Source organism: Trichechus manatus, unplaced genomic scaffold (genome assembly GCF_000243295.1).
Source record: "Trichechus manatus latirostris isolate Lorelei unplaced genomic scaffold, TriManLat1.0 scaffold00069, whole genome shotgun sequence".
Classification (NCBI taxonomy): domain Eukaryota; kingdom Metazoa; phylum Chordata; class Mammalia; order Sirenia; family Trichechidae; genus Trichechus; species Trichechus manatus.
Window position 1 is genome coordinate 13,071,900 of NW_004444005.1, and position 12,401 is coordinate 13,084,300.

General features: G+C 45.7%; 3 protein-coding genes across 3 annotated transcripts in view; 2 read left to right on the forward strand and 1 right to left on the reverse strand.

The window, feature by feature from the left end:
* Positions 1-1,965, reverse strand: part of LOC105756465 (basic proline-rich protein-like) — a 5,017-nt gene extending 3,052 nt beyond the window's left edge. The window contains exon 1 of the mRNA XM_012556548.1: positions 1,853-1,965. Coding sequence (XP_012412002.1) covers positions 1,853-1,965 — 113 coding nt within the window. The remainder of the gene's footprint in view (positions 1-1,852) is intronic.
* Positions 1,966-5,060: 3,095 nt separating this feature from the next.
* The window catches only part of LOC101351162 (zinc finger BED domain-containing protein 4-like), a 73,551-nt gene continuing 66,210 nt past the window's right edge, over positions 5,061-12,401 (forward strand). Inside the window, exon 1 of the mRNA XM_004380019.2 lies at positions 5,061-5,194. The gene's annotated coding sequence lies outside the window, so the exon portion shown is untranslated. The remainder of the gene's footprint in view (positions 5,195-12,401) is intronic.
* Positions 5,104-12,401, forward strand: part of ZBED4 (zinc finger BED-type containing 4) — a 29,970-nt gene continuing 22,672 nt past the window's right edge. The window contains exon 1 of the mRNA XM_004380018.2: positions 5,104-5,194. The gene's annotated coding sequence lies outside the window, so the exon portion shown is untranslated. The remainder of the gene's footprint in view (positions 5,195-12,401) is intronic.

The following is a 12,401-nucleotide window of genomic DNA, read 5'->3' on the forward strand; positions in this document are numbered from 1 at the left end:
TTGGCTTTTGTGTGGCGTCTTTGCCTGCTGTCGGACGGAGTCTTTGGTTTCCGAACTTCTGGTCTGACTGCTGCTCAGCGTGAGGATGGCCTTGGGAGTGGAGGGAGGCAGGTGGATGGCTGCTGGGCACAACACGGTGCGGGGAGGGCACTCGTCGGGGAACTTGGGGGGTAGACCCACGGGGGCTCTGGCCCCAGGCGAGCGCCCTCCCTACCAGCCTTGTTTCCTCTGTCGCCCCTGCAGAGTTCCGTCCAGAAGGGCAGGGCCTGCCAGTCTTCTGATTGCAATGTGATTTTCAAGTCGTTATTTACATCTCAGGGTTGGAGGACGAAAGCTCTGGAATCGATGTTCTCACCTTCGTTTCTGTTTCACTGATTGTAGCTGCCTCAATAGGTGGCTTGCTTCTTAAGAGGCTGGAATGTCCTCTCCGATGTTTCGGGGTTGGTAGCAAAACCCAGCGTGCTCTTCACACGTAGGTGAAACGATCCGAGTGCCCAAGGAGCAGGGTCTTTGTGGTCTGAAAACCGAAGCTCCCATGCTTTTTTCTGAAATGGGCACTCAGGTGGTTGTTTTTGTTGGGTGCTGTCGAGTCGGTTCTGACTCATAGCAACCCTGTGCACCGCGGAGCAAAGCACTGCCGGTCCTGCACCATCCTCCCAGTCGTTCTTATGCCTGAGCCCATCATTGCAGCCACTGTGTCAGTCCATCTCGTTGAGGGTCTTCCTCTTTTTTGCTGACCCTCTACTTTACCAAGCATGATGTCCCCAGGGTCTGATCCCTCCTGACAGCATGTCCAAAGTCTGCGAGATGTAGTCTTGCCATCCTTGCTTCTAAGGAGCATTCTGGTTGTACTTCTTCTAAGACAGATTTGTTAGTTCTTCCGGCAGTCCAGGGCATATTCAATATTCTTCGCCAACACCATATTTCAAAGGCATTAATTCTTAAGTCTTCCTTATTCATTGTCCAGCTTTCGGATGCATATGATGCAATTGAAAATACAATGGCTTGGGTCAGGTATTAGGAAAAAATGATTTTCTTTAGTAGTGAGCTGCAGGTGGAAACGACAATATTTTTTTAGAATAGAAACAGCATTGCTGTTTATGATCATAAAATAATATGTGTTAAAGCAGTAGAAAAACATATAAAGCAGGAAGAGGAAGTCTTTCATAATTATCAGAGCTAAATTCTATACACACTTCCAGATCCACGTGCACATGTGTACGCGGGCACGTGCTTTAAACCACAACACGGTCCTCCCTGCCTTTTCCTCGCGGGTGAAGCCAGGCGAGCAGCCGGAGAGCCCCCTCCTCCCCGGGTGGTCTCAGGTGCCTAAGCGAGCCCTCGGGAGGCCCTAGGACAGGACGCCATGGGAAGGGCTCGCCTGCGGGTCGTCGGACGTGTGATGGTTGCCAGTTTTCACTGTCCTGGGAAGGATAACACAGGCAGAGAAGTGCACATCCCGTGAGAGGCCACACGGCGAAACAGCCGCTGTCAGCACGCCCACCTCAGGAAATGGAAGGTGCCTCCACCCAGACGCCCCCTGTGCCTTTCCCATCCTCCCCTCCCTTCTACTCAGATGAACCAGGGTCCTGACTTCTGCCACTGAAGTTATGTAAATGGGATCGCACAATACGTGTTCCTCTGGGTTTGGCTTCTTTTGTGCACTGTTACCTGTGTTGTATATCATGATAGTTTCTTTGTCTTCCCTGCTGTGTAATATTCCATTTCATGAATATAGCACACTGTGGATCTCCAGTCAATACCCGGTTGTTGACCGTCCTGAGTGCTGCCATGAGCTGTTTTGTGTCTGTCTCTCTCTGCACCTGTGTGAGCACTTCTTTCGGGCACGTACCTGGGAATGCGGTCGTCGGGCCATACTGTGTGGGGTTCAGTTTCAGTGGGTAACTCACACTGTTTTCCAGTGTGGTTTACTGGTTTGTAGCAGATCTTCACAGGATTTGGCATCGTCAGTTTGTGTGTGTGCGCACGCACATTCTAGTCTAGCCATTTTGTAGAGTGTCTGTTGTGGTTTTAATTTACATTCCTTTGACTTTTTTATGAAGTGAGCACGTTCCCTTATATATGTTTGTCTGTGTTTAGATGGTCTCTTTTATGAAGTGCCTGTTCAAGATCCTGCCCTTTTTCTAGATCTTCTCTTACTCTGACACTTGCCGTTTTACTCTGTTAATGGCATCTCCTGAAGAATAGAATTTTTTTAAATTGGTTAGTTATAATATGGTCTGATTTATCCATTAGTCTTATTTAGCTCTAAGTCAGAGTCATAAACATAGTTTCCTGTATTTTATGCTGCATTGTTTTCCCTTTAGATTGACTGTTCTCCTGGAGTGATTCTGCACTCGGGGTCAAGGGTCACAGAGAGATCTCATTGTTGCGGCACATTGATTAAAGCATCACTGTCACAAAATGTAAGGGTTTGCGTCCACTATGTCTGGGCTGTTTCTGGACTCTGCAGTCTGTGTGTTGCTTGGTTTGTTGACCCCTGGTGCCATGCCATTGCCCTAATTATCATAACTTTATAACAAGCCTTTTTTAAAGATCCTTTTTATTTTAAAATATAACACACCTGCAGAAGCTGCATAAAATAAACGTGTAGCTTAATCGGGTCGTGACTTGGCACATGTGATTATCAGTTCTTTGCTCTTTATAGTTTTATGACAGAACTGTGCATCTCTAAATATTAGTTAAGTTTTGCCTGTTTTGTTTTGTTTTTTAATATGATCGTTCAACCTCTTGATCTTCAGATTACCCTTTTATCCTCTTCCCCTCCTGCCCATCATGGAAGTTATTTGTTGAGGAAATTAGGCGGTTTGACTTGTATTTCTCACAGTCTAGACTTTGTCTGTTGCGTTCTTATGGTGCAGTTCAGTGTGCTCCTCTGGGCTGTAGTTTCCTGTAAATTGGTAGTTGGATCTAGAGACGTGATCAGATTCGGGCCTGGCAGGACTCCCTCAGAGGTGGTGTTGGGTTGTTCCATCAGGAGGAATGTCTGGCTGTCTCTCTTTTGACGTTGGCAGCCATTGATGCACATGCCTGCATACATTAATTCGTTAGGGTTACAAAATGGTGATGTTCTAATCCAGTTATTCCTTCTTGGTTTATTAGCTGGAATTTCTCTATAAAGAGAAACTTGCCCTCATCTACTACTTGGTTATCCAGTGCTACAGTTCATATAGGAAGCCGAGAAGAAATGCTTGTTCTCTTTTTTTTTTTCCCCAAAATAATGAATCCATTTCTTATTCTCTTTCTAAAGTGACCAATGAAGGATTTTATTTTGGTAATTTTATGAATTCATGGATTGAAACATTTGATGTGTTTTAATCCAGTGCTCTTACCCTTATTTATGTTTGCATAGTCTCATATTTAAACAGTGGGAGCCTTTTCAGGGTGGCTCTAGGTTCCTTGTTACCCCGTTTGCCAAGGTGTTCTGGACTCATCTCATGTTCTTCCTTCCCTAGACCTGGAGCAAGCCATTTCTTTAAGGAGCATTGATTTCTTTCATGAGAGATAGTGTTTCAAAACCCCAAAGTTAGGGATGCTAAACGACAGTATTAGGGATGCTCATTTGTATTGCTTGTATGCTGTTTCTGTGAACAGAGCTAGGCTCTGTGTGTGTGTATAGTTATGTTCAGTGAATACTGGGCGTTTACTTAACCTTTTCTACTTCTGTCTCCCCTTTCTACACTGTGAATGTCAGTTCTCAAGACATAGGAGATGACAGAATATCACACGGTCACTGTATTGTTACACAAATAACGCGCGTATTATAAGTTCTTTTGTAAACTATGCAAGTCCCCATGCGTTAATTTCATAACACACTATATTAGTAATTTTTTACATGTTGCTGACTTCAATTTCATTTTTTTCCTTGTCCCACAGAGTTAATGTTACTGGGATAAAACTGATCTCATGGAAACATCATTTAAAGTACATATTTTCCTAACCAAGTGTAACCAGTGGTGAACTGAACGGGCTTGTGATGGAAATGGGCTGCCATGTTGAACCCAAAGCATATGAATGCATGAAGAGCTAGAAATTAGTAAATAAGAAATGATCTAGGCCTAAAACTGCAAGAACAAGATATTGTTTATATTTTATTGCTTTATAAATCTTAAACTAAAAGGTAATTTTTGATAATCAATGTCTTTGAAATCAACAAATAAAAGTCACCAGAAGAAATTGTATTTTCATCTTAAAATAGGCCATTTTATTTTATTCATTCATTATCATTATCATCATCATCATCATCATCATCATCATCATCATCATCATCATCATCATCCTGACTCCCGAAACCCTTGCAAGTCTGATCCCTCATCACTATCATCATTGACAATATCTCAGAGTTGCCTGCAGATGTTCTTCTGTGACTTCTGAACTGATGTTATCATCATCACTGCCTTCAGTGTATTCATCAGTATTCTGCTGATGCACAGTCCCAGCCTTTCTGAAGCTGTTGTGGATGGATTCTGGGGTTATTTTCCCCCAAGCAGAAGACACCCACTTGCAGACTTCTGTAAATGTCACCTGCTTCAGGGATATGTTGCCTCCAAAATCCAAACAGGCCCACCAGGGTCCTCTACTGCTGCCTCCTTTTTAGATATAGGAGGGGCCAGCTGTTACTACTTATCCTTCACTTTAGAAGGAATATCTAGATATGCTTCACACTACTGGACTTCCAGAAATTTCACTGAGGTGGAAAGCACCTGAATTTTGGGGGGATTAATTTCCCACCCTCTAGCATGCAAATGTTTTACCAATAAGTCCAGAGTCATTGACACGTCTTCCTTACTAGGTCCAGTCAGCATAATGCCATCAATGTAATGAACCGGTGTGTCATCTTGTGGATGGGAAAGATGAGCAAGGTCCCTGCAGACTTAATTATGACGGTGGGCCGGAGAGTTGATGTACACTTGAGGTAAGACAGTAAAGGTGTATTGCTGGCCTTGCCAGCTGAAGGCAAACTACTTCTGGTGTTCCTTCGAAACCAGAATTGAGAAGAAGACATTGGCCAGATCAGTAGCTGCATACTGGGTACCAGGAGATGTATGTATTTACTCAAGCAACGAAACCACACCTGGAACAGTGGCTGCAGTTGGAGTCACCACCTGGTCAAGTATTTGATAATCCAGTGTCATTCTCCAAGGTCCATCTGTTTTTTGCACGGGCCAAATAGGTGAGTTGAATGGGGATATAGTGGGAATTTACCACCCTTGCATCCTTCAAGTCCTTGATGGTGGTAGTAATCTCTGCATTTCCTCCAAGAATGCTGGAATTTCTCCAGGAATGAAGTATTGCTTTTGGTTTACTATTTTCCTAGGTAGGGGCAGTTCTGATGTCTTCCATTTGGCTTTTCCTACCGTAATAGCCTTTACTCCACTTTTCAGATATCCAGTGTGGGGGTTCTGCCAGTTGTCGAGTGTATCTATTCCAATTATGCATCCTGGAACTCGGGAAACCACTACAGGATGCGTTCGGGGACTCACTAGACCCACCGTGAGATGAACCTAAGACTCCATATGCCCCCATCCTGACTGCTGGGCCACAATTCACGTTTTGGGTCTTCTGGAATTAGTGTCTGTTTAGAGCCAGTGTGCAGTAATCCCCAAAACGTGTGATTGTTTTCTTTTCCCTAATAAACAGTCACACTCGTAAAAGGCTGTAGATCCCATTTGAGAAGGCTGGGAGAAAGATTAACAGTATAACACTTTGGCAGTGTAGTGGGGTCCTTCATCAAGGGGACCTGGCCTTCCCTTCATTTTAGAGCTTATGCATCTGTAAACTGGCTCAAATTTGGGGATCGATTGAGACACAGTGACTCTATTCTCATGATTTGAGTTTGATTGCCATTCACTTGACATAGATACACAGTTACTTGCTCTCTGTAATTTATGATACCCAGTGTTCATTTTTTCCTATCGTACACTTAGGTCTGCTTTACAACACTAAGTAGGAGAAATGTTCAGTATGCATAGTATGTTCAATTACACACATAGTCTTAAACTTATAACCTTTTTTAAAAACTTTCCAGTTTCATTTTCTTTTCTCCAACCCTTAACTATCTTCCCATTCATATGCATATGACCTTGGGCCTCTGGCTGGTTGGAACCAGTAGACCCTGGCCCTCTATCAGTCATCCTGGTTATCTGGCCTGGCTTTTGATCCAGGCCACTTTAGCTGCAGCTTTTCAGCCATTCAGGTAACAACCACCAAACTAACCATCTAAGAATCAAAAGTTTCAATTCCCAAGCCCCTTCATTCTTTTTATTACATAGTCCCATATTTTCATTAGTCTGGAGCCATTGCAAAGAATTTTGCTTCTGAAGCCAATGGTGAAAATGGCATGGAGGTGGTGTCTGACCTTCTCTAAGTTCACAAGGGGGAAGGAAAATCAAGATCATCAGCCCAAGGCTGCTTCCTATGAGGTGGAGGTCAGACATGCCTCCTGTCTCTGCCATCTTTACCAATTTTGACACCAGCCGTCCCTCCCACGGCCCTCTCTGGGAGTGTGCTGGGTTCGATAATTCATTGCAGTGGCCATACAGAACTCACAGACAATACTCAATGATTATGAGGTTCATTAGGGAAGTAACATCTACAATTCAGGCTCAGAAACATTCAGGATACAGTTTTTTCTTTAAGACAGCCTCTTCCCAGCCATGCTCACAGGCATGCCTCTCCCTGGCCCTTGGCTTCTGCCCAGAAGCACTCAGCTTTCTTGCTCCATGGACTGGGAAGCCCACCACGCCATCTCCTGCCATTGTTTTTCTGCCACTGCTTCTAAAGCTCTCTTTCTCTCTCTGTCTTTTGGTACCAAGAGCTTCTCACCACAGGGATCATGGGTCCAAAGGACACACTCTCCGCTCCTGCCTGTTATTACTTGATGATGGTGGGATCCTCTCTCTGGAATTGGCTCTCTTAAGGCAAAACTGAGCAATCCCCTTGGTGGGCCACAGTTGCATTATTTGCACAGTCCCACCCAAGTTATTACAAGTTACAAGACCATGACTAGAAAGCCCACAGAAAAGCAATTCATTGAACTGCAGTGTCACTTTGAGGACTACGGTGTGCCTGACCCAAGCCATGATATTTTTAATTGCCTCATATGCATGTGAAAGCTGGACAATTAATAAGGAAGACCGAAGAAGAATTGATACCTTTGTATTATGATGTTGGCGAAGAATATTGACTGTACCATGGACTGCCAGAAGAACGAACAAGTCTGGCTTGGAAGAAATACAGCCAGAGTGCTCCTTGAGAGTGAGAATGGTGAGAATTTGTCTCACGTACTTTGAACATACTATCAGGATGGACCAGTCCTTGGGAAAGGACGTCATGCTTGGTAAAGTAGAGGGTCAGTGTAAAAGAGGAAGACCCTCAATGAGATGGATTGACACAGTGACTGAAACAATGGGTTTAAACATAACAGTGCTTGTGAGGGTGGCACTGGACTGTGTAGTGTTTTGTTCTGTTGTATGTCAGGTTGCTATGAGTCAGCATGACTCAACGGCACTTACCAACAACAGTAGATACAGAGAAAGAGAGAAATTTATCTCAAGGAAATGGCTCAAGTCCCAAGTCCGTGGGTTAGTGTCAGGCTGGAATCTCCTCCTGATTCGCATAGCTGCCGGGGAGATGAACCCACAATCAGCAGGTCAGACGGCAGGCAGCTGGCTCACAGGCTGTGGATGGTAACAAATCCAAGACTGACAGTTAAGATGGTAGGCTGCTATCTCACAGGTTGCAGAGCCTCACTAATCCCAAGATTGGCAGGTAGGACAGTAGACTTCTGGCTCACAGGCTTCGGAGGCTAACGAATCCCAAGGTTGGCAGGCAGCTGGCTCACATCCCAAGAATTGGTGATCAGATGATGATGAGCTGGATGCAGGATCCAGAGTAAGCAAGCCAGCTTAGCCAGAACGTCCATGTATGTATTGGAAAATCCTCTTACAGGTGATTGACTGATACCATTAGATTACATCATGGTGGATGACTACATCATTACTTAACCACCAGCTTACATTGTTACATAACCGCCAAACCATTAAGAATCATGGCCCAGCTGTTTTGACACACAACCATAGCCATCATAGTAGGTATGTCCAAACAGGTGGATACAATTCTTATTTAGCCTCACTTTACTGCAAGGAGCCTTGATGGTGCAGTTGTTAAGCGTTTGACTGCTAAACAAAGGTCAGCAGTTCAAATCCACCAGATGCTCCTTGCAAACTCTGTGGAGAAGTTCTGCTGTGTTGTATAGGGTCGCTATGAATCAGAATCAACTTGATGGAAATGGGTTTTAGTTACTACAAGAAAAGGCTTTAGAAGCTGCACATGTTAAAGCAAAAATAGGCTTTGTGAGACCAACATGGCAGCCCTCATACTTTCTGTTAATTCACTGCTGTTTCTGTTCACTGCTGTTTCCAAGCCCCTGTTATGTGACCTTGCTGAGGCAGTGTTATATAATCCTCTGGCATGGAGCCACCTTTGTCCTTGACCACTATAAAACCTCCACCCGCCTTCTGCTGGATGCAGAGAACTGCTTTTATCTATGGCCACCAGGGACCTCTTGGCCTTGCTATTTAAATTTTCCTAATAGAGACTCCTTCACCACACACTGGAGTTGCCCACCTCTTTCCTTGGTCTCTCAGCACTCCCCAATTTTGGAGGAAAATTTCAAGTTACTGGTCCATGCCTGGACAATTGAGCCAACCAGGAGACTGAAGGAATGATGAGTGGGAATGAAGCATTTGGAGGGGAAATCCCAGGTTGGCCAGCGACTTCCATGTGGGGAGGTCTGGCCCATATGCTTGATATGTGCAGCCCACTGTGCGAGTGCTTGGATACCGCCAAAACACCAAGTGGCATAGCACAGTTGTGGGAAGATGCACAGCTTCATAAGTGTGGAAGGGAAGCTAGGAAGCTGTGGGATGGCCACTGCTCTGGGCTGTTGGGCTGGCCACTGAGGCCCAGCTAGGTACCAAAGTGTGTGTTAAGAGCCCTGCAGAAGAGCTGCAGTTAGAAAGAGATGGTCACCAGTCCTGTGTGGCAACGACTGGCATATTAAGTAGTCGTGTTCAAGAGCAGGACGAGCAACACGAAACGCTCGCCTGCAGGTTTGTAAAGATGGGAGATTCAGGGGCTATGGGAAAAATCCCCTAGTCATTGCTCAAAGCACTCCAGCAATGGGACTGGAGATAGTTGGAGGGGCTAAGCAGATCCCTGGCGCTGAGAGTACTCTGTAACACCCAGCGCAAAGCAAGAGTTAAATAGCAGGATTAAAAAAAAAATTTAAAAACCTTTCAGGATAGCTTGTGTTAGTGGTCTTGAAGAGACCTTAGAGGTCCTGTCTGAAGTTCTCCAATAACTGCCTCTGCCGAGATAACTGAACAGTAACAGTCACAGCTGGAATAGTAACGGGAAAACAAAAATAGGAGATCCCACCTCCATGTTACCAGCCACTGGGTTGAACCAATGCTTACACTTGGTATGGTGGAGGTGTGGCTCCACAAATGACTGAGGGCTCTGCCAACTTTGCCCAGATCTGACTTTCAGAAATAATTAAAACTGAGGATTAAGCCTAGTTCCCTCTGTCACCAGGAAGGAAAGTGCCAAAGGCAAGGATTAGGGCAGTGTTGAAGAGAGGCTACTGGGACGTGAAAACGTGGAATCCTTGGGAGAGCCCATCGAGTAGTGAACTGGATGTGGAAGTGATAGTGGAGGAGGAATCTGACAGTGGGGAGTCCCCCCCCCCCACATGGCCGCTCATTACTCATAAGATGAAAGGTACCTGGGAACCCGATGACCCCAGACATGAAATCCCACCAGTCATTTCCATGACAGTGTGGTAGTAGACTCCTACTGAGCTGATTGAGCTGTGTGGGAAATTCCAACAGAAAGGCAAGGAGATTTGCAGCTGGGGTACTAAGTCTGTGGGATATTAGGGGAGATGGTGGCTCTTTCAAAGGAGCTGAGACTGAGAAAATGAGTGGTATAACCCCCACCCCCCACCCCCCACCCTCGCTGGCAGCATTTACACATAGCTCTGAACACAGAGAGCATGCACACCCCCCACACATTGGATCATCCTGTGTTGTGGAAGAGCATGGTTGAATGAGAGGGATCATCCTGTCAGGGTCGCGAAATCGTCTTCCGTAGAGGCACGACGCCATGTATGCTGACCACTTCCGGGGGCCAATGAACTTTTTACTGCAGGAATGAATGCAAGAATCCTGCAGGCGGCTCCTCCCTCCTGGTATGGCATGGCACTCTGGCAGCTATTGTTAGCCCCTTCGTGGGCCAGACAGTGTATCAGGTGGGACAAACCTAGCTGATTTGGGTGAAACCGGGAAGACTAGAGAGGAGGGGGTACGAGCCATGGGAGAGGAGAAAAGAGTAACTGAGAAACCTGCAAGATGACCACCCAAGGGCCCCTTGAAAGTGACCCGACAGCAGAGGTGGGTGGACGTAGTGGCTGCTGGAACAGCTGTGCGCGAGGTAGATAAGCAACCAGATGTGGTTTTGGTTAGCCTTTTGAAGGATCTGAAGCCAGAGCAACAATATCACCCTCTGGGTCCTATTGCCCCCCCCCATGAGGAGGTGCCCCTTTTGCTGAGTAGACCCCGCCTACTCCTAGGGACTAGGGGTGGGGCTGAGGTCATCCACAGGTCAGGGCCCCCAGGGGGACCAGAGTCGCCATGTAGAGGTCACAAAACCTTGGTCAAGAACAAATAAGCAGCAGATGCTATCTCTGAGTGATACTGAGTTGAATGGCCCCTTACCTTTAGAAACCCTGAGTGGTTTCAAAGACACCCCCCCACCCCTTGATAATTGATGGGCATGGCAAACAGTCCATCTGCATATGCTAGGTACTTCTGACCCTGCAAGTAGGACACACTCCCCGCTAAACTGTATCAAGTTTATATTTAGCCAGTACCAGAATACATTCTAGGGGTGGATGTTCCCATGGGACTGACTACTTCTGTGGGAGAATTCCAACTGGGAGTGAGGGGGGAATGTGGCATGGGAACCAGTGACCTGCCCCACCATGAAGAGTGGTGGACATCAAGCAGTATAAGTTACCTGGAGGACATAGGAAAATTGTTGAAACTATTTTGGAATTAAAAAGAGTAAATATTCTCTGGGAAGCCCACAGTGCTGTTAATAGCCCTGTGTGGCTTATGAAGACACTAGATGGGTCTGGGTGTATAATGGCGGACCACAGGGAATTTAACAAAGTGATCCCTCCTATGCATCCTGGAGTCCCAAACATAGTTTCCTTGTTAGAAATCCTTAGTAGGGACCTGGGAACGTATCATGCTGTGTCTTAGCATTCTTTAGCATCCCTGTAGCCCCGTCCACCCAGGACCAGTTTGCCTTCTCCTGGGGGCGGGGGGCGGGGAGAGGGAACAATGGACACTTAAAGTGCTTCCGCAAGGATATGTACGTAGTCCAATTGTTGACAAGTGAGTTTGTCATACTGTGGGGGCTTGTGTGTTGCTGTGATGCTGGAATGTATGCCACCCATATTCAAATACCAGCAGGGTCACTGTCATGGATTGAATTGTGTCCCCCAAAAATATGTGTCACCTTGGTTAGGCTATGATTCCCAGTACTGTGTGGTTGTCCTCCATTTTGTGATTGTAATGTTATGTGAAAGAGGATTACGGTGGGATTGTAATACCCTTACTAAAGTCACATCCCTGATCCAGTGTAAAGGGAGTTTCCCTGGGGTGTGGTCTGCATCACCTTTTATCTTCTTCTTGTTAGGTGCCATCGAGTCGTTTCCGACTCATAGCGACCCTACGTACTACAGAACAAAACAGTGTCCAGTCCTGCGCCACAGTCATAATCATTGTTATGCTTCAGCCTATTGTTGCAGCCACTGTGTCAGTCTATCTCGTTGAGGGTCTTACTCTTTTTTGCTGACCCTGTACTTTACCAAGCATGGTGTCCTTCTGTAGGGAGTGATCACTCCTGTTAACATGTCCAAAGTATGTAAGACGTAGTCTCACCATCCTTGCTTCTAAGGAGCATTCTGGTCGTACTTCTTCTAAGACAGATTTGTTCATTTTTTGGCAGTCTGTGGTGTATTCAGTATTCTTTGCCAGCACCACAATTCAAAGGCATCAATTTTTTGGTCTTCCTGATTCATTGTCCAGCTTTCGCGTGCATATGATGCGATTGAAAATACCATGGTTTGGGCCAGGTGCACCTTAGTCTTCAAGGTGACATCTTTGCTTTTCAACACTTTAAAGAGGTCTTTTGCAGCAGATTTGCCCGATGCAATGCATCTTTTGATTTCCTGACTGCTGCTTCCATGGGTGTTGATTGTGGATCCAAGTAAAATGAAATCCTTGACAACTTCAATCTTTTCTCTGTTT